This window comes from Bubalus kerabau, chromosome 20 (genome assembly GCF_029407905.1).
Source record: "Bubalus kerabau isolate K-KA32 ecotype Philippines breed swamp buffalo chromosome 20, PCC_UOA_SB_1v2, whole genome shotgun sequence".
NCBI lineage: Eukaryota > Metazoa > Chordata > Mammalia > Artiodactyla > Bovidae > Bubalus > Bubalus kerabau.
This window is the reverse complement of record NC_073643.1, coordinates 44,523,194-44,546,467: the sequence shown is the minus strand read 5'-3', so window position 1 is coordinate 44,546,467 and position 23,274 is coordinate 44,523,194. Positions and strand designations below refer to the sequence as shown.

General features: G+C 48.8%; 1 protein-coding gene across 10 annotated transcripts in view; it reads right to left on the bottom strand.

The window, feature by feature from the left end:
* Positions 1 to 326: 326 nt before the first annotated feature.
* The window catches only part of FAM107A (family with sequence similarity 107 member A), an 82,485-nt gene continuing 59,537 nt past the window's right edge, over positions 327 to 23,274 (bottom strand). For 3 of the 10 annotated variants that reach the window (XM_055557164.1, XM_055557163.1, XM_055557165.1), the window contains one exon: positions 10,333 to 11,775. In XM_055557164.1, the coding sequence (XP_055413139.1) occupies positions 11,318 to 11,775 (458 nt within the window). In that variant the 3' untranslated portion in view covers positions 10,333 to 11,317. The other 7 variants (XM_055557169.1, XM_055557173.1, XM_055557171.1 and 4 more) reach the window with 7 other exon arrangements.

Here is a 23,274-nt window from a genome sequence, read left to right as displayed (position 1 = left end):
GCTCTGTTACAGGCTGTGGGGGGCGGGGGCCCAAGCAGGGAGAACAGGAGCAGGTGGTGTCCCCCCCACGTGGCGCGTTGCCTGCCACAGAGCAGCCTCTCAACACATACTTAGGATGTGTGAGTCGGTGATGCCCAGACACCTTTTCGCAGACCAGTGCCATGCAGGCTGCCCGGCAGAGGTGCAGAAACAGGTCCCTGGCACTGTCTCTGGGGGTCCTGATCCAGTCGGTTTCTGATGACAGAGGGGAATCTGAGTTTCAGGACAGTCTCCAGGCAACTCTGGGCTGCAGAGCTGGGCTTCTGTTAGGGATGTTTTTCCACAGAATAGAGACTGACCAACAGTAGCTTAAACAAGGGGCATTTATTTGTATTTACAAGAATCCTGGAGGAGGGTGGCTGCCGGCATTGGCTTGGTCACAGGACAGTCAGGCCCCTGTCTCAGAGATTCTCTTGGCCATTTTCTCTTGGTAGCAACATGGCCGCTGTGGCTCCAGGCGCCTCAGCCTCCACGAAGCGGGGGAGAAGGGAGGGGCAAGGGCGTGTTACCCACTCTGTCTCTTTTGTCAGAAAAACGAGCTTTCCAGGAGCCCCTGTAGACTTCGTTGTAAATGTCGCCGGCCATACCTGGTCACGTGGTCACCCCAGGCTGCAGCGGAGGCTGCACCAGGGAGACGCTGAGTCTGCAGACCCTGCCATGGGAGATGGCCAGAGAGGAAGAGTGGGGACGGAGCACTGGGCGGGAACAAGGGTGTCTGTCAGGCTCCGGGGTGCCGTGGTACTCGCAGTCTGTTCTGATACTTCCGGGGCTTTGTCTCCGTGCCCTGCTGTCCCCATGGAGCACCTTGGGGCCCACAGTGAACCCCCAAGCATTCCCTTGGGGGCTGCTCCACCCTAGAGGCTCAGTCTCGTTCTCCTCACACATCTGAACAACATGGGGCGACTTCTTTGGGGAAGTGGTGGTCTTTACTCAGGGGTTGTGCATTTTTAGCATGACCCTTGCCAGACAGACATGTAAAACAGCATTCCCTCCTTCTCACCAAAATGGTCACATTCAAGAGCCTTTCAGCGCCTCCCTCCCTCCCCACATGTAGCATGTCTACATTCACGCCCCTCAGCTCACACAGGAGAAGGACGATGTCTCTGGTCACCCTCCAGCGACCCAGGTAGGAGTAACACCAGGGCGGTCCCTTCCCTCCCATCTTGGGTCCAGGTACCAGACTTCATCCCAGCGGCAGCTCTGTCCAGCAGTCTTGGTGGGCGGGGGGGGGCGGGTAAAAGGAAATGCTTTTTCACTAGTGCCCTGTTACCTTGAAACGATGGGTTTACAAAGCCAGAGAAAGAAAGATAGCACTAAGTCGTATCCGACTCTTGCGATCCCATGAACTGTAGCCCACCAGGCTCCTGTGACTATGGGATTCTCCAGGCAAGAACACTGGAGTGGGTTGCCATTTCCTTCTCCAGGGGAGCTTCCAGACCCAGGAATTGAACTCAGGTCTCCCACATTGCAGGCGGATTCTTTACCGACTGAGCTATGGGGCAGGGGTTTTATTCTTCAGGGGAAAAGGAAAAGGCCTGGTGGGTCTCCAGATCTTTAAATATGGGACAGGAGCGAAAATGCAAACATTTGGTCCGTGCTGGGAGGCGAGTTCTCAGAAGGAATGGGTGAGTGAGCCCACGGAGTTGGCCCCCGCAACAGATCGAGTTGGGCGTGGGCCTCAGGCGCACTCAGCGGGGCCAGTGTGTCAGGGTGGGGCTGGGGTCTCAGACTGGTTTCTTATGTTTTCCAAAGCCTGTTGAAAATCATTATATATTTGCTTTTTGTAGGCTTTGGGGAAAGGTTCTTTTAGTTTTGTAATTTTTTGGCTAGAATTGCATCAGTGTGGTGAGAAAGGCAGAGTGGCAGTTACATGCATCTCTGGTCATATAACCAACACCGTTTCCTAGCTAGGGGTGTTCCCCGGCCCGGAGCCGGGGTGGGAGTAAAATAAAGAGTGCCTTGGGGCTGTGGAGGCGGATGGGAATCTCCAGGATGGGGGTCCTGGGAGCTGGGAGGGCTTTTATTCGCCACCCCTGGATGCTCCAGCCTTGTCAGGGATAGTGTGGGCCTCAGCACGGTGGTCCAGGAGCTTGTTAGAAACAAGAGTCTCAGCTCTCACCCCAACCTGTGGGATCAGAAGCCGTCTTCCAGCAAAGGGCCCTGGTAATTCACAGGCACAGTAAAGTTCAAGCAGCACTGTTCTAACTGCCAGAAGCGGAGCGGCTGCAGCCCTGGGCTGCTGTGGTTACAGGGTCTGGACGGGGTAGGGCTGTGGGGGGGCGGAGCGTGGAGGGATTAAAGGTGAAGCGCTGGGGAGAGGCTGGCAGACCATCCGCAGCTGTCTTTGTGCGTCTACCTTGGAGGGCGGCCCTGGGCTGCCCCGCCCTTCCTGAGGACAGACCATTCTCCCCTCAGGCTTTCAGGGTAGGTGCCCCAAGATGCTCTGCTTAGCTGTCCCACACCTGGCTGCAGAGACCACAGTAGGGTAGCTCTCTGAGACCTGGGCTGTCCAGAGAAGCAGGGCCCCATGGGGCCTGGGCAGAATGGACGGCTTGTCCAGCCAGAAGGGCACCTGTCCCTTCTCAGCTCTGCCCGAAGCATCTTGGCAGGGCTCAGCAGCCCCTCAAGGAGGGAGCCTGGGGGAAGTTACCTCAGCAGCGGCTGCTTCTGGGAGCAGGAGCGATGAAGCGCTAGAAGGAAAAGCCTGCATTCAGGATCCCCCATCTTCTGGGGGTCAGGTGGGGGGCAGCCCTCTGGGGCGATGCATTTTTCCAGGAGCAAGCATGAACACCGCAGAGCCGAGTCTGGGGACCAGGGCTGCCAGGTACAGGAGGGCTGGAGGGCATGGTGGGGGCCGGGGCGGGCTGCTGGGGCGCTGGAGCTCCGGAGCCAGCTCTACAGCGCCCTCTCTCCACTGGTCAAAGTGGTGATTCTCCGCAGGTTTTCCCTGACTTTAATGAATTCAGGGGCATGGTCCTCTTCCTTTTCTGGTGGTTTCTCCAGCTGAAGGAGAGAGAAGCAGAGATGTGAGGTGGGTGGGCTAGGGAGATTCCCACTCAAAAGCCACTGGGTTTGGACCCAGGGTCCTCTCTGGGGAAACAACCAGGATCAGTTCTGCCACCAGCTTGGAAGCTGAGGGGACAGAGCACGGGTCTGTTCTCCCCAGGAAGCCTGCTTCAAATTGCAGACCTCAGCAGAGCCCTAGGTTCCTCATTTCTCAAATGGTAACTCCACTGGGCTCACAGGGCAGCTGTGAGAAGATAATCAGAATCAGTGTGCAATAGATTGGGCCGATGAGAAAACCCATTCAAAGAGGGGAAGCCACTGGTTCAAAGTCACATAGTGAAGGGAGTGGCCAAGTGAGGACGCAGGCCGAGTGCCTCCCTGGGCCAGCGGGTAGTCTTGGAGGAAGCAGGGGCTGGGTCTGGGGGCCCCACCCACCTGGTTCAGCCTCTGCTGCCGTCTCAGCAGCTCCTGCTCAAAGGGGCACTGTAGCCGCTTGGCCTCCAGCTCCTCCTTCTTCTTCTTGATGAGCTGGTTCCGCCGGCGGTGTTCCAGGACACGCTGCAGCTCGGGCTTGCTGTCCACGCCCAGGCCCCTGGGGAGGAGGGGAGGCGTTAGGACACTCCCACCGCCCTGCACCCGGAGCTGCAGCCTGCACTGACGTCAGCCAGTACCTCGTGCAGTCTGGTGGCCCAGGGATGGGAAAGCATTACTGTCCCAGCGTACAGGGAGGGGAGGCCCCTAGACTTGAGACTCCAGTCCACGTCACAGGTGTGAACAGACTGAAGGAGTCTCTACCCCAGCCTGTCTGAGTGCAGAGACCAGGCTGTAGGATATTACTGGTTATTTTCTCAGGGTAAGTTTCTACAATTGCTAGGTCAGGCTCTCTGCAAAGATTTTGGTTACATGTTCCCATCTGCTCCTTAGAAAAGGTTATCCAATTTATAACTTTTGTCAACAGTATTTCAGAGCCTCTATTTCTCCTTACTGTCCAGTCTTCTTTTTTTTTTTTTTTTTTTTTTTTGTCCAGTCTTCTTGTATTGCAGACTCTGGTAGGCAAGAAGGGTCTGGTAGAGCAGCTTGGAGATGGGTGCCAGCTACTTTCATTTGTTCTGTGAATTAACTACCTATCTTCTGTTCATTTCTTCTTTATGGATTTGTAAGAGATAACGTACATATTTTTGTCATTTATATTGCAAACATTTGCCCTGATTTGTCTTTAGGCTTCTATTTTTTAAACTGTGGTGATTTTAAAAGGGATCTTGACGAAGTACTTCCAATACACAGTCAACCCTCTGTTTCCACAGATAGAATTCGTGGATACCGGGGTCGGGCTTGTGCAATGCCACTTTATACAAGGGCCTTGAGTTTTGGGGTTCTGTTGGGAGGGGGTCCTAACCAGTCCCGGCGGATACAGAGAGACTAGTGTAACCAAGGGGCAGGAGGGACAACATGGATAAAAAATGAGATCTGCTGGATGGTATGTTAGTTGAAAATAGGGACAATCACAGCCGGCGTCAATACCAAAAGCGACCACTAGAGGGAGCTGCGGAGGCTTTGCAACCTGTGTCCTGGTGCTGCTAAGCAGAGACCTTAGGGAGGGAGGGACGCTCAGCCTCCCTCTCCCCTCCCCAGTGCATGCTCAGTTGCCTCAGTCGTGTGTGACTCTTTTTGCAACCCCATGGACTGTAGCCCACCAGGCTTCTCTGTCCGTGGGATTTTTCCAGATAAGAATACTGGAGTGGGTTGCCATTTCTTCCTGCAGAGGATCTTCCTGACCCAGGGATCAAACCTGCGTCTCTTGTGTCTCCTGCATTGGCAGGCAGGTTCTTTACCACTGTGCCAGCTGGGAAGCCTGCCCTTCACCACAGTCCCTCAGTAACCCAGTAGTCCCAGGCCCGACACTTCCAGCCAGCCTTGCCCACTGCATGCTCCTGGCCTGCCTGCTCCACTCGTACCTCCTCTACCACGGTGACACCCAGCATTGGGACCCTTCACAGGCCCACATTCTTCAGACTCTCTGAGCTCCTCCAAGTTCCTCTGCACTCGCACATTCTCATCTATCTGCTGCTCGTGGCCAGTGCCCACCTCCGACCCTGGCTGACTCCCATCCACCCTTCCAGCCCTAGCCTGAGGCATCACTTCGTCCTTGGAGCCCAGGCTGGTGGCTCCTCTGGGGTTGCAGGCCATTCGTGCCTCCCTCAAAGCACCTGTCCCACCATCTGGTCAAACATCTGTCTCCTCTGTGAGGGCAGGAACTGGGTCCCATTCCTCTGTGTACCCCCAGGTCTGGGCACAGTGCATCCACGTAGCAGACGCACGTGGAGGGCAGGCACCCATGGCTGACTAGGTGGGATTACGGGGCTTCTGGACCTCCACGGTGTCTGCTGCTGACCACATGGGGCACCCTCAGACCTGCCCCTTCTCTCACAGCCCCAGGGTGACTACCAGGCCGGCCTTTCACAGTGGGGGGTGGGGGGACTCCTCTCCCACCTCCTGTGGTTCATGAGCAGCTCGCGGTGCATCTCCTGGTGGTTCCGGGAGGCCTTCACGGGGTTCAGCAGCTTCTTGGGCTTGATGAGCTCTGGGTTCCATTCTCTGTGTTCTGGCCGGGCCATCAGGCCTCCGATGTCAGCCCGCTCCCTCTGGATCTCCGAGTACATGGAGGCTGGGGAAACAACACAGCAGGGACGGGGGAGCTGGTCAGATGAGCACACACAGCCTCAGCCATTCTCGCGGCACAGCTGAAGGGCAAGGCTTTTGGTGTTTGATGGATCTTAGCAGCCCTGGGGAAGCTACCTGACTTTCCGAGCCTAGGTTTCCTCATTTGTGAGAATGAAATAGCCTGTGCCCAGGGTGTAAGGATTGGGGATCATGGCTGAAAAGTGCTACTGGATCACAAAGTAATGGGTTGACACATGCAAATGTTTTTGACCTTTGAGGAAAAAAAATTGAGTTTCTGTTTCTCAGGGAGCTTGTATCAGAGACAGAAAAGATATATAAAAAGAGCCATCTGTACTTGTTAAAGGTAATTTGGTAAGTGCAGTGATGTAAAGAAAACATCACCCCTTATCTTCCTGGCTGTAGTTTCCTCACAGACGTGTCCAGCTTTTCAGTTTCTCCAGATCAAAGAGAAGGGTGTGAAATCCCAGGACTGCCATGTCTAATTACAAAGGGATGGTTGTCATCTTTTTTTTTTTTGGTTGTCATCTTTAATGCAGATGTCTGCCTTCCTCATGGCCTCAGTTCTACCACAGTAGCTTGAAATGTCAGTGCGTTTGAAATTCGGCAGAAGGGCTCACTTCTCTCCAGGTGGGCTCCATATCCTTGAAATGCCCTCAACTAAGCTACTATGAGGGTGAAGGTAAGAGAGAAGAGTGTGTGGGGGTGTGTGTGCGTGCATGTGTGAGAGAGAGAGACTTAAAATTCCTCTAGAGAGTGACCCAGGCTGGCTATGAGCTGCATACAGTATTTTGAGTGAAACTTTAGGCCCTGGTTCTGACCTCTTCATGGGTCCTGTTTTTCTGAGGCAGAGCCTCTACTACACACTAGGCATGGCAGTGTCTGGCTTGGTAATTGATCATGAAACCTTTGAGGTGGTACAGATGAGGAAACTGAGGCTCAGGGAGGTTGGTCTCGGGGAACCAGTGCCTTAAGGCCTGTGGGCTCCACGTTGGAGCTGAGGGGGTGTGTCTGCACTGCGCACACGAGGCTCTGGTTCCCCTCTTTAAACACCACCAGCCATAGTGGTGTGTATGTGCCTACGCCACTCTCCCAATTCATCCCCCCCAGACATATTTACACTACTGTACTACTGTGTATATAGCACAGGGGGAAAGAGAAGTACAATCTGTTTATAGGAAAAATATCAAATTAACCTTAAGAATGCATTCCAATATACATTAGGTGCAGACATATACTGTTTGATTCTACCTGTGAGATAGCTAGAATAGTCAAATTCATAGAGTCAGAAAGTTCATAGGTTGATTCCAGGGGCTGGGTGGGTGGGGACTGGGGACAGAGTTTCAGATTACAGAGGTGAAAAATTCAGGCGATGGATGATGGTGCCCGTTGCACAACAGTGTGGATGTACTTAGTGCGTCTGAACTGTACAGGTAAGTATGGTTAAAACAGTATGTTTCATATTATGTGACTTTCATGACACCAACGACCATGTTGCCTGTGGACAGGCCTTTACTTCTTCCCTACCTCTGGGAAGAGGATGAATGCCATTCTCTGCATGATGAACAGCAGTTCTCCAAGTAAACTAGACTGGGATGGAGGTCTGTGCAAGAACCTAGAGGTGGGTAACAGGTTCAGGGGGCGGGGTGGAGAAAACAGGAGGAGAGGGTTTGATGGGCTGTGAATTGCAAGGTGATGTGTTAGGGAATGTGGGCATCAAAGCTCTGCAAATGGTAGCGCTCCAGACACATGTTTGGCATGTTACCTACTACGGGGTGCTGTTAGGATGACTAAGTGAGACCCCCTCTGTAAGATGCTGGGAAAAGTGTTATATTTTGGATGTAGAGAGACCATGTCAGAGCCTAGAGCCATGGTTGCCAATTTTCTTCAATTCCCATTCTCAAAACCATTTCTACAATGAGAATTCTAATTTTCTCGCTTCCTTTTTCATAAGGCTATTGATTTTCAGGTATATCCTTAATTTGGGGGGCCTTTAAAAATGACCGTGGTAGTTAAAAATGGGCACTAGACGGTTGGCTGTATCAACTCCTTCCTCCTCTAAAAAATGTGGGTGGATATTCTCTTTGAGATTACGTTGTCTGGGAGCCAAGGCATTGAGAGTATCTTGACTCAGACTGGAGTTTGGAGAATTTTCCCCATTTCTTCTGCCTTTTCCTGTTATCAAGTCTCACCAATCCTTTACCTGAGTAATTGCCAGCCACTTTCTTTCCTTCCTATGTCTTCAGCACAGGCTGTTATCACACCATGCTTAAAATAAGTGCTTCCACTCCTCAGCTAGTCGTCCTGCTGTTAGTTCCTGTATGCCCCCAGAGCTTTATAATTTTCATCAGTCACACTGTCTTGAAATCAACTAACTATGGCGCCAAAGCAATGAGACAGGAGATAAAAACAAATTATATAACTTTGGGAGAGGGCAGAGTTAATAGCTTTGTAAGATGTCATTATTTATACCCAGAATTCCCAAATGAATTAACAGAAAAGCATTTGAAACTAATGAGGAAATTCAATAGTGTGCCCAGATTCAAAGCAAACACATAAAACCAAGAGGTTCCTGCGTAACAGGAGCGACCGTTGGGAAAGTACACAATTACTCATTTATCCTACAGTATGTTGGAGTTCCTGTAATTTACCAGGTAGGGTGGTAGCCGCCTCCCCCAGAGCTGAGATTCTGCGAGGGAGGCAAAAATAAACGATTGCACGTGGAGAGGAGCAAACGCAGGGGGCTCACCGGAGGACCTCCTTCAGCCAGGTGCAGCGGGAGGGCCTCTCGGCAGCTGACCTTTAAGAGCTGAGAAGAAAGAGGGAGGCTGGCGGGGCAGAGCAAACCGCCTGTGTGACTCATGTACCTTGAACAAGCTCGGTCTGTTCAGCAAACAAAAAGGCACAGTGTGTCCGAAGTGGCGTGAGGGAATGACGGAGCGGGGCCGTGTTTGGAGTGAGGGTGGACGGGTGGTTTCAAGTGGCTGAAAGATCGGGTTTGATTTTGAGAAGGTCATTCTTGCCGCTGTGTGGGGAGAACCTGTCAGCAGGTTTGGGAAGTCTTTTATATGACTTTGCTTTCTTTTCCTTCCAATGGGCAGCCTCTGTCTTTCCCGTTAAATTCCAGAGGGAAAACATCCGATTGGCCGGGCTGAGGACCTTTCACCCCATAGGTCAGCAGCGAGCCAATGAGTGGGCTGCCCGGGACCAGTCCCCACCCCAGCGCGGCCCACGTAGGATGCGCTTACTCGCGGGTCCTGCGTTCTCAGCTTGAACTGCCAAGTCGTGTCTGACTCTTGGCGACCCCATGGACTGTAGCCTGCCAGGCTCCTCTGTCCATGGGATTCTCCAGACCGGAATACTGGAGGGGTGCCATTCCCTCCTCTAGGGGATATTCCCAACGCGGGGATAGAACTCAGTCTCTGATCTCTCCTGCACTGGCAGGCAGGTTCTTTAGGGCCACCTCCTGCAAATGATGTAGCCAGCCCTGCACCCCAGGTCCAATCAATGACCATCTCTAGGCTTTTAAAACATAATATCAGTGGTGAGGTGTGGCAGATGATGATTTGCTGAGACCAGGGTGGTGTGGTGATTGAGGCAGGAGTCTGAAGGAGGTTACTGATTGCAGCCCAGACCTGCAAGCTGGGAAAACTGCCTCTGCCAGTTAATGTTCTGAATTCCAGTAAACACGTGTGAGATCCGTGGGTGGTGTGTGTGTCTCCCTGTCCCAGGATTTAGAGAGCTGCAGATCATCCATCCTGCCTTTAGTTTAACTAAAAGAGGCCTCAGACAGTGGGGGAAGGAGAGGGAGGGACAAATTTAAAGAGTAACACTGGAACATATACAGTACCATATGTAAAATAGATAGCCCGTGGGAATCTGCTGTATGACACAGAAGGTAAATCGGGTGCCCTGTGACAACCCAGAGGGGTGGGTGGGAGATTCAAGAGGAGGGGACATATGTATACCGCTGGGTGATTCTTGTTGATGTATGGCAGAAACTACAACATTGTAAAGCAATTATCCTCCAATTACAATTTTTTTTTTTTTTTTTTAAAGAGGCCTCCATGTAGAAGAGCCTCACATAAGTGCTGGAATAAAAGAGGCTGCTCAACAAAGCACTGGAGGTAGGCCAGGGAAATCCATCTTTCCTGGGGCAGTTCATTTCCAGGGCTGCTCTGGCCTGGTCTCTCAGGTTGCTGGGGTGTCCTGAGCAGGGAGGTGGCTGTGATGGGGGCAGTAATGTGACATGAGCATAAGGTAATCTCTGAAAAGAGATGAATGCTCTGAGGAGCTAGCGAGCAGCAGAGAGAACCTATTGAGAAAGTTGAGTGGCTAATGCATATCCTTCACTGGGTTGTCAAAGTGAGAGAGAATGATGTTGGAGCCATTAGAACCTGGACTGAACGTTGGCTCAGCCCCTTCCTAACCTTGGGCAAGTGTCTGCAGCAGGAGTCCAAAACTCCAGCCTTTGGCTGAAACCCAACCCCTCCGGAACACAGCCATGCCCACTCATTACTTACGGTGTGCGACTGCTTCCGAGAGAACAGCAGTGCTGAGGAGGCGTGACAGCTGCTGTTGATCAGCACCCTTCTTCATGAGCTTGTTGCAAAATAAAGGAGGTGGTGCTTGGCTTGTAAGTGCCTGGCACTGAGTTGAGGACTCAGTAAGTGCCAGCTGCCGGGGCCTCACTCTGAGTGGGGCCACCTCATTAGTAATCACTATTAAAAGACCCCACTTCTCCAGTTGACAGCATCGACTGACACGACCATGCGTTAAACGGCTAGCGGGAAGCTACTGCATAGCACAGGGAGCTCCGCTCGCTGCTCTGTGATGACCCAGATGGTGCGATGGCGGGGTGGGAGGGAGGCTCACAAGGAAGGCAATGTATGTATACATATGGTGATTCATTGTTGTACAGCAGAAACTAACACAACACTGTAAAGCAATTATACTCCAATTAAAAAAATTACACAGTAATAAAGTATCCCACTTGTCTCCGACTGAGCTTTCGCGGTCTTCTTATAAACTGTACTGGTCATTTCTTTGTGTTAGAATTTTAACAATCCACATACCACAGCCACGAGGGAGAACAGAGTCTTAAGTAGGTGCACATTCTTCCCAGGTGCCATTGATTTCCAGTGAAGTAATGTGTTCACTTGGGCTACTGTTTCTGCACTACTCTGACCATGAAAGGTAAAGACTAGGCAACAGCCCTATTAGGCTAAGATTTCATTATACTGGAAAAATGATTTGACAGTGAAACAAAACAAAAATCAGGGAAAGAGGAGAAAGTGAGTTGCCAGAAACATACTTAAACTATTTGGTAGCATGGCTATATTTTGTTTTCTGTGCTGTAATGAAGTCTCATGAGAAACTGTCAATGTTCCCATGGACCTGATATTAAAAAAACTATTTTGAATCTTGTAAAGCCTTCATATCTATGCTCCAATACAGAGGCAATTACCTTGTCCGGAGTACTGGCTTGTACATTTTAAAGTATTTCCAGACTGAGGGTGAGGTCAGGGGACTGTACTGGTTAAATCAGTTGATATTAACCCTGGCTGTATCATCCGAGGGACTTTAATAAATATCAGTGCCTGAATCCTCCCCCTGGATTCTGATTTAACTGACCTGGGAAGCAGCTGGCAGAGGACCTCAGACACCTAAGAGGACAAGAAAGATCCCCTGATAAGACAGGAGGTCGGAGGAGGCAGAGAAGCAGCAGAAGGTGGGGAGATGGGCTGGGACAGAAGGCCAGCTTGGAGAAGAGCCCAGCAACCAGGCTGTGGCCGTCAGGACAGGGTGAGCGCCACGCAGGTGGTCCCAGTGTGACATGGGTGCCCACGGGGGCTGGGACGTGGAGTTTGAGAGCCGTCTGCCCCCTGGGGGGCCCGCTCACCCTGATCCCCTGGGCCCCAGCTCCTTCCTGCCTGGTGGGCTCGTGTGCTCTGGAGCAGAGTCCAGTGGGAGGAACAGCTGCAGGGGGGTACTGGAACCACAGCCGAGCTTCCGGAGCCACCTCTGTTGCTGGTTTCCTAAATTGAGTGCCTGTGAAACACCTCAAGAAATTGTACTCCTGCAGCTGGAACAGGTCTGGCTTTTGTAGCTTCTCTGTGGACACACACACATGGGGGTCGGGCCAGGCCGGAGGCTGCACCGCCTCCCTGGGTCCTGCAGCGGGCCCAGGTGCACAGCCACTGCGGTTCCGGGACGCAACCGCAGTCAGGGGACCTGCTCCGGGGGCCTGGTGCAAAGGACACCTGAGGGTCACCAGGGCTGATTGCTGGCACCTGCACAGTCATGGTGGGGCCAAAAGCAAGACCCCAACTCTGACAGGGCAGTGACAACCAGAGGGCAGGCTCTGGTCACTATCCCACCCCAAAACCCCCTATCAAGGGACAGCGGCACAAGCCTCTGGACCAACCTCCCCCAGCAGGGGATACACAGCAGAAGCAAGAAGAACCACAGTCCTGCGAAGAGGAAAAATGATAGCAAACCAGTAACTGTAGGAAATGAGATCTGCTTTTGAAATTAAGAGACCAGGAGCTTAAAACAGTCTTGTCTGTGTGTTTGTCTTTGTGTGTATGTGTATGTATAACGTGAGTGTCCCTCAGTCATGTCCAGCTGTTTGCAACTGCAGCCCTCCAGGCTCCTCTGTCCGTGGAATTCTCTAGGCAAGAACAGTGTAGTGGGTTGCCATTCTCTTCTCCAGGGGATATTCCTGACCCAGGGATCGAACCCAGGTCTCTGCATCACAGGTGGATTCTTTACTGTCTGAGCCACCAGGAAAGGTATGGGGGGTGTGTGTATGTGTGTGCGCACGCGTGTGTGCATAGACTGCTTTATCAACAGCTCATGGGAAATGCAAGCAAAAAAAAAAAAAAACAAAAAAAAAACAATAGGTACACACAGGCAAAAAAACAACCCAAACACAGCACTAAATATGGTCACCAAACCACGAGATGAGAACAATAAAGAGAAGGAAAAAACCTACAAAAACAAACTCAAAACAATTAAGAAAATGGCATTAGGAACATATATATATGTTCAGTGCCTCAACCAAAGACATAGACTGGCTGAATGGATACAAAAACAAGACCTCTACATATGCTATCTGTGAGAGGGGCACATACAGACTGAAAATGAAGGGATGGAAAAAGGGTTTTCATGCAAATGGAAATCAACAGAAAGTTGGAATAGCAGTATTTATATCAGACAAAATAGACTTTAAAATGAAGATTGTTACACAAGTCAAGAAAGAATATGCATAATGATCAGGAGATCAAGAAAAAGATATAACAGTTGAAATATACATAGCTCAGTCAGTAAACAATCTGCCTGCAATGCAGGAGACCCAGGTTCAATTCCTGGGTTGGGAAGATCCCTTGGGGAAGGAAATGGCAACCCACTCCAGTATTCTTGCCTGGAGAATCCCATGGACAGAGGAGCCTGGCAGGCTACAGTCTGTGGGGTCGCAAGAGTCGGATACACTCACTACTAACATAAGAACACCTCAGTATAAAAGGCAAATGCTAACAGCCATAGAAGGGGGAACTGACAGCGACACACCCCACTTACACAAACATCAGACGGACAGAAAGTTAATAAGGACACGCAGGCTTTAAATGACACATTAGATCAGACAGACCTAATTGTTACTGTCCACAAATGACAGTGAAAACATCCAAAACCTGTGGGATGCAGCAAAAGCAGTTCTAAGAAAGACATTAAGAGCAACACCATCTTACCTCAAGAAAAATCTCAAAAACCTAACTTTACATCCAAAGCAACTAGAGAAAAAACAGTAAAGCAAACCCAGAGTTAGCTGAAGGTACGAAATAAAGATCAGAGCAGAAATAAATGACATAGAGTCAAAGAAAACAATACCAATGATCAGTGAAACTAAAAGCTGGTTCTTTGACAGGAAGTAATAGAAAATATGAACAGACCAGTCGCAAGTACTGAAACTGTGATGAGAAAGCTTCCCACAGACAAAAGTCCAGGACCAGATGGTTTCACAGGAGAAATCTATCGAACATTTAGAGCAGGGGTAACACCTCTCGTTCTCACACTGTTCCAAAAAGCTGCAGAGGGAGGAACACTCCCAAACTCATTCTATGAGTCCACCACCACCACCCTGATACCAAAACCAGACAAAGACGTCACACACAAATTTACAATATCACTGATAAACACGTGTGCAAAAATCCTCAATACTAGCAATCATTTCCAACAACATATTAAAAGTATCATACATCATAGTCAAGTGGGATTTATCCCAGAGGTGCAAGAAGCTTTCAATATGTGCAAGTCAACCAGTGTGATACACTGTATCAGCAAATTGAAGAATAAAGACTATATGATCATCTCATTGTTGTTCAGACATGCTAAGTCATGTCTTGACTCTCTGCAACCTCATGAACTGCAACACGCCAGGCTTCCCTATCCTTCACCATCTCCCAGAGCTTGCTCAAACTTATGTCCAGCGAGTTGGTGATGCCATCCAACCATCTCATCCTCTGTCTTCCGCTTCTCCTCCTGCCTTCAGTCTTTCCCAGCATCAGGGTCTTTTCCAGTGAGTCAGCTCTTAATGTCAGGTGGCCAGAGTATTGGAGCTTCAGCATTAGTCCTGAAGCTCCAGTACTTCAGGACTGATCATCTCATTAGATACAGAAAAAGCTTTTGACAAAATTCAAGAGCCATTTATGATTAAAGACTCTCTAGAAAGTGGCATAGAGAGAGCCTATCTCAACATAATAAAGATCATATATGAAAAACCCACAGCTAACATCATTCTCAAAGGTGAAAAACTGAAAGCATTTCCTCTAAGATGAGGAATAAGACAAGTATGTCCACCATTGTTCAATAAGTCCTAGCCACAGCAATCAGAGAAGAAACAAAAGGAATCCACATTGGAAAAAGAGTAGTAAAACTGTCACTATTTACAGATGACACGATACTATACATAGAAAATCCTAAAGATGCCACCAGAAAAATACTAGACCTAATCAATGGTTTGTACAAAGTCACAGGATACAAAATTAATAAACAAATCTCTTGCATTCCTGTAACTAACAATGAAAGATCAGAAAGAGATATTAAGGAAACAATCCCAGTTTACCACTGTAACAAATAGAATACCTAGGAATAAACCTACCGAAGGAGGCAAAGACCTGCACGCAGATAACTTTGTAAGATACTGATGAAAGAAAGAAATGATGACGCAAACAGATGGGGAGACATGCTGTGTTCTTGGACTGGAAGAGTCAGTATTGCGAAAATGACTATACTACCCAAAGCAGTCTTCAGATTCATTGCAATCTGATCAAATTATCAATGGCATTTTCCACAACACTTAAAAAAAAAAAATTTGTTTGGAAATTCAGAGCACTCAAGCAGCCTAAGCAATCTTGAGAAAGAAAAACAGAACTGGAGGGATCAGGCTTCCTGACTTCAGAGTTTACTGCAAGGCCACAGGAGTCAAGACAGTGCAGTACTGGCACAAAACACAAATACAGATTGGTGGGGCAGGATGGAACCAGAGATGACCCCAGGGGCCTATGGGCACCTCATACGTGACACAGGAGGCACGGAGTATACGATGGAGAAAAGACAGTCTCTTCATAAGTGCTGCTCTGAAAACTGGGCAGCTCCATGTAAAAGAACGAACTTAGAACCCTCCCTAACACCACTCACAAACTCAAAGAGGATTACAGACCTGAAGGTAAGGCCAGACACTGTAAAACTCTTAAGGGGAAAACACAGGCAGAACACTCAAAGAAACTGCACCAAGATCTTTTTTGACCCCCCTCCTACAGTAATGAAAATAAAAACAACAACAAACAAGTAGGGCATAATTAAGCTTAAAAGCTTTTTGCAGAGCAAAGAAACCACAAATAAGATGAAAAGACACCCCTCAGAATGGGAGAAAATATTTGCAAACAAAGCAACTGACAAAGGATTAGTCTCTAAAATATACAAACAGCTCACATAGCTCAACATCAGAAAAACAACCCAATCAAAAAATGGGTGGGAGACCTAAATAGACATTCTACAAAGAAGATATTCAGATGGTCAACAAACACATGAAAAGATGCTCAACATCACTAATCATTAGAGAAATGCAGATCAAAGCTACAATGAGGTAGTACCTACACATGTGTCAGAATGGCCATCATTAAAAAATCTACAAACAAACGCTGGATAAGGTGTGGAGAGAACGGAACCCTCTTGCACTGTTGGTGGGAATGTAAAACTGATACGGCCACTATGGAGAGCAGTATAAAGGTTCATTAAAAAAATAAACAGGTTCTTAAAAAAACTATGTTTTTATGAAGGTTCATTAAAAAAAAAAAAAGAACAGAACTACGCCATGACCCAGCAATCCCACTACTGGCCATATAACCAGAGAAAACCATAATTCAAAAAGATACGTGTACTCCAGGGTGCAGTACAGCACTGTTTACCACAGCCAGGACATGGAAACACTCCAAACATCCACTGACAGATGACTGGATAAAGAAGATGTGGTACTGTATACAGTGAAATATTACCCATAAAAAGGAACAAAATTGAGTCATCAGTAGTGATGCAGATGAACCTAGAGTCTGTCATACAGAGTGAAGGAATTCAGAAAGAAAACAGTATTTATATTAATGCATACATATGGAATCTAGACAGTGGTACTGATGAGCCTACTTGTAGGGCAGGACTAGAGATGCAGACAGAGAGAATGGACTTTCGGACATGGAATGGACTTTCGGACATGGGGAAGGAGAGGGCTGAACGATTGAGAGAGCAGCTTCGACACATACGCCACTATGTATAAAAGAGCAAGTGAAGGGCTGCCATATGGGACAGGGAGCTCAGCTCGGTGTTCCGTGACGACCCCTGGAGGTGGGTGGAGGCTCACGACGGAGGAGATACATGTATACATACAGCTGCTTCACTTTTTGTATTATCTGTTGGGTCTTCGCTGTGGTTCATTGCAGCTTGTGCGCTTCCTTACTCTGTGGCACGTGGGATCCTAGTTTCCTGGCCAGGGCTTGAACCCTTGCGTTTGAAGGCCGATTCTTAACCACTGGACCACCAGGGAAGTCCCTGGTTCACTTTTTTGTACAGCAGAAACTAACACAACATTGTAAAGAACTTACACTCCAGTGCGGGGGGAGATGCGGTACATAAACAACAGAATATCAGTCATCAAAAAGAATGAAGTGGGGTCATTTATAGAGGTTGGTTGGACTTAGAGACTGTCATAGAGTGAAATAAGAAAGAGGAAAAACAAATATTGTCTATAAACGCATATGTATGTGGAATATAGAAAAACGGTATAGACAATCTTATTTGAAAAACAGAAATAGAGACACAGAAGTAGAGAACGAAGAAATGGACACCAAGGAGGGAAGACGGGTGGTGGGATGAACGGGGAGACTGGGTTTGACATCTTTCACTCTTCATACTGTATTTAAAACAGGCAAAGAAGGAGAACCTGCTGTATTGCTCAGGGAACTCAGTGTTCTGTTTTGACCTAAAGTGAGAAGGAAATCTAAAAATGAGGGGATATATGAATGCATATAGATGATTCACTTTGCTGGGCAGTGGAAACACAACACTGTATAGCAATTATAATAAAAATAATTAAAAAAAAAAACTGGTTCTTTGAGAAGATGAACAAAATTTATAAATCTTCAGCCAGAATCATCTAGAAACAAAAAGGAGAAGGCTCAAATCAGTAACATTAGAAATGAAAAATGTTACAATGGACTCCACAAAAATAAGAAAAAGATCATAGGAGACCACTACAGGCAAGTGTGTGCCAACAGAATGGAGAACCTGGAAGAAACGGACAACCTCTTGGAAAAGTACAGTCTTCCAGCTGAACCAGAGGAAGTAGACAATACGAACAGACCAGGCACAGGTACCAAAACTGAAACTGATTGAACAGCTCCGAACACACAAAAGTGCAGGGCCAGACGGCGTCACAGGCATTCCGTCAAACATTTAGGGAAGAGTTCATGCCTGTGCTTCTGAAATTCCCCAGAACACTGCAGCGCAACAAACACTCCCAGTCATTCTGTGAGGCCACCATCACCCTGATGTTAATAGCAAAAGCAGACAGAGATATCACAACAAGAGAAAATCACAGGTCAATATCACTGATGAACACAGACACAAAAATCCTCAACAAAATACTAGCAAACCAATTCCACCAATACATTAAAAAGGATCATATAGCACGATCAAGTGGGATTTATCCTAGGGTTGCAAGGATTTTTTAATATCCACAAAACAGTCAGGGTGATACATGACAGTAAGAAACTGAAGAATACTTTCGACCAAATTCAACAATCATCTATGATAAAAACTCTCTAGAAAGTGAATATAGAAGGAATCTACCGCAACGTAAATAACACATGAAACAAACCTACTGCTAACATACTCAACAGTGACAAGCTGACAGTGGTTCCTCTAAGGTAAGGAGAGGGACAAGGCTGTCCACTTTTGCCACTTTTACTGAACATGGTTTTGGAAGTTCTAGCCATGGCAATCAGAGAAGAAAAAGAACTAAAAGGAATCCAAATTGGAAAAGAAGTAAAACTCTCACTGTTTGCAGATGACAGGACACTATAGGGGACCAGAAAACACCAGTGGTCATCAAGGAATGTGGTAAAGTTGCAGGATACAAAATCAATACACAGAAATCCATTGCATCTGTACATTAACAATGAAAGACCAGAAAGAGAAACATTCCCACCCAAAGCAATCTACAGATTGAATGCAATTCCTATTATATTATTAATAGCATTCTTCACAAAACTAGAACAAAAAGTTCTAAAATGTATATCAAAACACAAAATACTCCAAATACCCTAAGAAATCCTGAGAAAGAAAAATGGAGGGGGAAATCAGACTCCCTGATCAGACTCGACTACAAGGCTACAATCAGTGTACAGTACTGCTACCAAAACAGATACACATCCACAGAACAGGCTAGAAAGGCCGGAAATAAATCCACACAGATACGGCGAACTAACATGACAGAGGAGGCAAGGATATGCAATGAAATCAAGTCTCTTCATAAATAGTGCTGGAAAAACTGGACAGCTATGTGTAAAAGAATGAAATTAGAACATTCTTTAACACCATAGATAAAAATAAACTCGAAATTGATTTAAAGACCTAAAGGTAAGACAACACGGTGTTTTCTTAGAGGAAAACAGAGGCAGGACGCTGTTTGACGTAAATCACAGCAGTATCTTTTTCGACCCATCTTTAGAGCAATGACAATAAAAACAAATGGGACCTAATTAAACTTAAAACCTTTTGCACAGTAAAGCAAACCGTAAAGAAAAAGACAACCCACAGAATGGGAAAAAATATTTGCAAAGGAACTGAAAAGGAATTGATTTCCAAAATACACAAACAGTGCGTGCAGCTCAATATCAAAAAAGCAAGCAAGCCAATCAAAAAATGGGCAGAAGACCTAAATAGACATTTCTCCAAAGACAGCCAGATGGCTAAGAGGCACATCACTGATTATTAGAGAACTACAAATCAAAACTATAACGAGACACCCACCTCACACTGGTCAGAATGGCCACTATGAAAAGTCGCAAACGATAAATGCTGCAGAGGGTATGGAGAAAAAGGAACCCTCCTACATTGTTGTGGGAATGTAATTTGGTACAGTACCAATTTACAGTATGTACCAATTTACAGAATGTAAACTGGAAAACAGTATGGAAGTTCTGCAAAAAACTGAAAAGTTTTAAAAATGAAAAAGAGCAATCCCACTCCTGGGAAACGGAAGGAAACTGTAATTCAGAAAGATGTATGCACCCAAATGTTCATAGCAGCACTGTTTACAGTAGCCAAGACATGGAAGGGACCTAAATGTCCGTTTAACAGAGGAGTGGATAAAGAAGATGTAGTACGTAAATACAAGGGACTACTACTCAGCCATAAAAATGAAACAATGCCATTTCCAGCAACATGGATCAATCTGGAGATTATCATACTAAGTGAAATCAGTCAGAGAAAGATACCATATGATATTGTTTACATGCAGACTCTTAAAAAAAATGATAGAAATGAACTTTCTTGACAGAAACAGATTCAGGCTTAGAAAACTTATGGTTGCCAGCCGGTAAAGGTGGGGAGTAGGGATAAACTGAAATAAGCATATACACCCTGCTACATTCAAAACAGATAATTAATAAGGACCTAGCGTATAGCACAGTGAACTTTGTTCAATATTCTGTAATAACCTAATTGGGAAAAGAATTTTTAAAAATGCACATGTGTGTGTGTGTGTGTATGTGTATAACTAAATCACCTTGTTGCACACCTGAAACTAAATCAAGGTACGTATAGTTCAACATGACATAAAAAGTAAAAAAACGTCCTAAGTGAGTCTAATAGTCAGACAACTTGGTAACACGGAGTTTTAAAAAAGCTGTTTTTGCTTTGGCCTGAGTAATTTCAGCTGACTGGCTGGACTGGCTCTTGGGAGTGGGTCTGATTACAGTCAATGTGCTTGGCAGCTTTGTGACCTTGGATGGATACTTAACTTCTGGATCCTTCTCCTCTCTACAATCAAGATGCTGTGAAGACTGGACAGGCTGAAGTGGTGGGGGTGGGGCAGAGGCAGCCAACGACAGACTCTCTGCAACTGTAGCCCGCCAGGCTCCTCTGTCCATGGGATTCTCCAGGCAAGAATACTGGAGTGGATTGCCATGCCCTCCTCCAGGGCATCTTCCTGAGCCAGGGATCGAACCCGCGTCGCTCATGTCTCCTGCATGGACAGGCAGGTTCTTTACCACCGCCGCTAAGGGGACCCGTGTTGAACACCTGACATCTGATGAGGGCTCGTTCGCCTGCATCTGGATCTCACAGTCGCCCCCAGGAGGCAGCCAGTGGTACTGTTTTATTATTCCCATTTTCTAAATGTGAAAACTGAATCTCAGAGAGGCCAAGCTACTTGTCCAAACATACACAAAATAAACGGCAAAGTCAGAAGCTTTGGGCCCCAAAGCCAGTGCTCTTTCTACCGCTGCAGTGTCTTCCAGGTGCAAGGCATCGCCTCAGTCAACCAAGCAGCTTTACATCCCTTTCCTCTCCGGACACTCGAGAAACCCCAGTAAAGAGGCAGTGGGAGCCCTTTGATAGTGAGAAACCGGTGCTGCTAACTGGGGAACTCTGCGCTCTCTCATTGGGGATCCCAGGCCGGGCCCTCACTGCTCTGGGCTTAAGCCAGAATCCACCGGCCTGTCTGCCCCACGCTGGGCTGCCAGGAGAGTCCAGCCGGTGGCCGTGCCTCCCGGGGTTCTGTCCGAGTCTTCACTCCTCCGCTCTCCCTCCCCCTGCCCCTGTTCCTCATTACTGTTCAAGCTGCCGCGTTTATAACAGCCAGTGATCTCGTCGGTTCAGAGTTTCACGGGATGGAGGCGCAGAGGAGAAGGGAAGCTTTGAAAAGAACTACTGACCAAGGAGAAAGAGGACTTCAGTAAAAGTGACGAGCGTGGCCATCACATTTCCGAACTTTCGTACCTCTTTCCTCCCAGTGGGCAGGGTACCCATTTGTATTTCTCTGGCCTGCAGCCACAGCGTGGCATATCTGGGGGCCTCCTCCACACTTCCAGCCCCCCGCCACCCATGCCTGGCAGCCCCCGCCAGAGCGGCTCGATCACAGCCTCCCCCAACCAAACTGACTCAAGACAAACTTCCTCAACATTCTGCTTGCGTCTCCCGTGACCTCCTCGTTTGTGAGATGGTCTGGTGGGTACACAGGGTTTCAAATCAGTTCCACAGCAGAGTCCAGGGCTGGACGTGGAAGGTCCTTAGCGGGGGCGCGGGGTGGGGGGAGTCCTGCGCAGTTGATCAAGGCACAGTGTCGGCCAGCCACCCCACTTGACTAGTACCTCTGGTGGGGGGATCCTGGCAGGACTTACCACCAGTGGAGTGAAGAGCCACTCAGGGTCCAAGCTGGCCAGAGACGCAGGTACGGAGGCTGCCCCACAGCTGGGAAACCGCTGGGTTTAGCAGCAGTTCAGAAAAGTGACGCACCCGACCCCATAGCCCCCCGATTTCTGGCCCAGTACCAGCTTTGCCTCACACTGCAAAGTGCTGAAGCCAAATCCAGGCGGGCAACGCACGGCCGTGCCCTCACCCTGTGCCATGAGCTGCGCTCAGCATCGCGGCCGCACCTCATGAAATCCTTAGGACAGACTGAGGAAGTGGTGCCCTTGAGACCCCTTTGTGCCAGTGAAGACACCGAGGCTGAGGGGTCTTTCCCAGATCACACGGCCAGCAAGTGAAGGCTCCGGAGTCTGAGCTGAGCTGTCTGCCTGGGGCCGTCTGCTGGCCTCTGACCTGTCGGTTTTCGAGAAAACTACAGCTGCTACGAGGTCACACCACGCATGAACTCAGACGCATCTGAGCATTCAGAAGAAAGAGATCAGCCAGAGCGGGGCGTGGGGGAGGCTGCATCCGGGTGCTCCCTGCCCGGCCTCTCCAAGCCCTTTCCCAAACCCAGGTCCCCGGAGGCACCCGAGTCATTTCGCAGAGTGCGGTACCTGGGCTCAAAGAGCTCTGCCGCACTGCCGGCCTCCCTGGCACTGGAAGGCTGCCCTCCTTACCCCGCCACACCCCTTCTTGGCACCGCACCCCAGCTCAGCAGCAGGGGGGACAGAAGAGAGACGGTCTTACTCCTCAGCTGAGCCCGTGTCCTTGGGAAGAGAACTTCTGAGCGCAGCGCTGCTGGTCCTCGCTCCACCAGACTCCCGGGTGAGCCAGGAGGGGCCGCCTCCACAGGGCGGTTCATCAAGCCCTGGGGATGAAGAGAGCCAGCGAGTGGGGCGGCTCTGCGTTCCTGTTTATTCTGGTATCATTAGAAAGGAACTGTTACTATAGTAACGGGTATTACACTTGGTGCTCGGCCACTTCCTCCATGCGGAACACTGTGTCCGAGCCCCACTGCCGGGGAGGCAGGCACAAATAAGTATCGATTTGGTCAGATCGTTGAGGGGCAAGGACATGCCAAGCTTTGTTCTGAGCAGGGTGGCCCGGGCACAGGCATTTCCCTTGTTTCTGATGGGAGGGTCAGCCAGAATGCCTTCTGGTACCTCCCTGACCTGGTGGGGGTTGGGGGGCAGGCTTCCTGCTGCCAAGCGTGACTCCCCAGGGGAAAGCGGCTCTTGGTGCAAAAGGAGGGGAAACTAGGCTGGGTCAGTTCCAGTCCCACTTACAGGCCAGCAACTCCATCCTTGGTGTTTCCTCAGTACCCTGAACCTCAGTGGGGAGCCTCAGGATGGTGCCCAGGGGAGGTGGGTAAGTGGATGCTGACGGGCTCTGGGCCGGACCAGCCCTTGTGTTCATCCCTGCTCAGCCTGGGTGTGAGCCCCTTGGGCAGCCAGTCAGCAACCCCTGAGCCTTGGTTTCTGTGTCAAGTGTGGAAAAAAACAGTGGTTGAGAAGAAACACAGATGAGCTGACACAGGGGAAGCCGGCGGTCAGTGCACGGCAAGGAGGACTTTTCCAGCGGAGA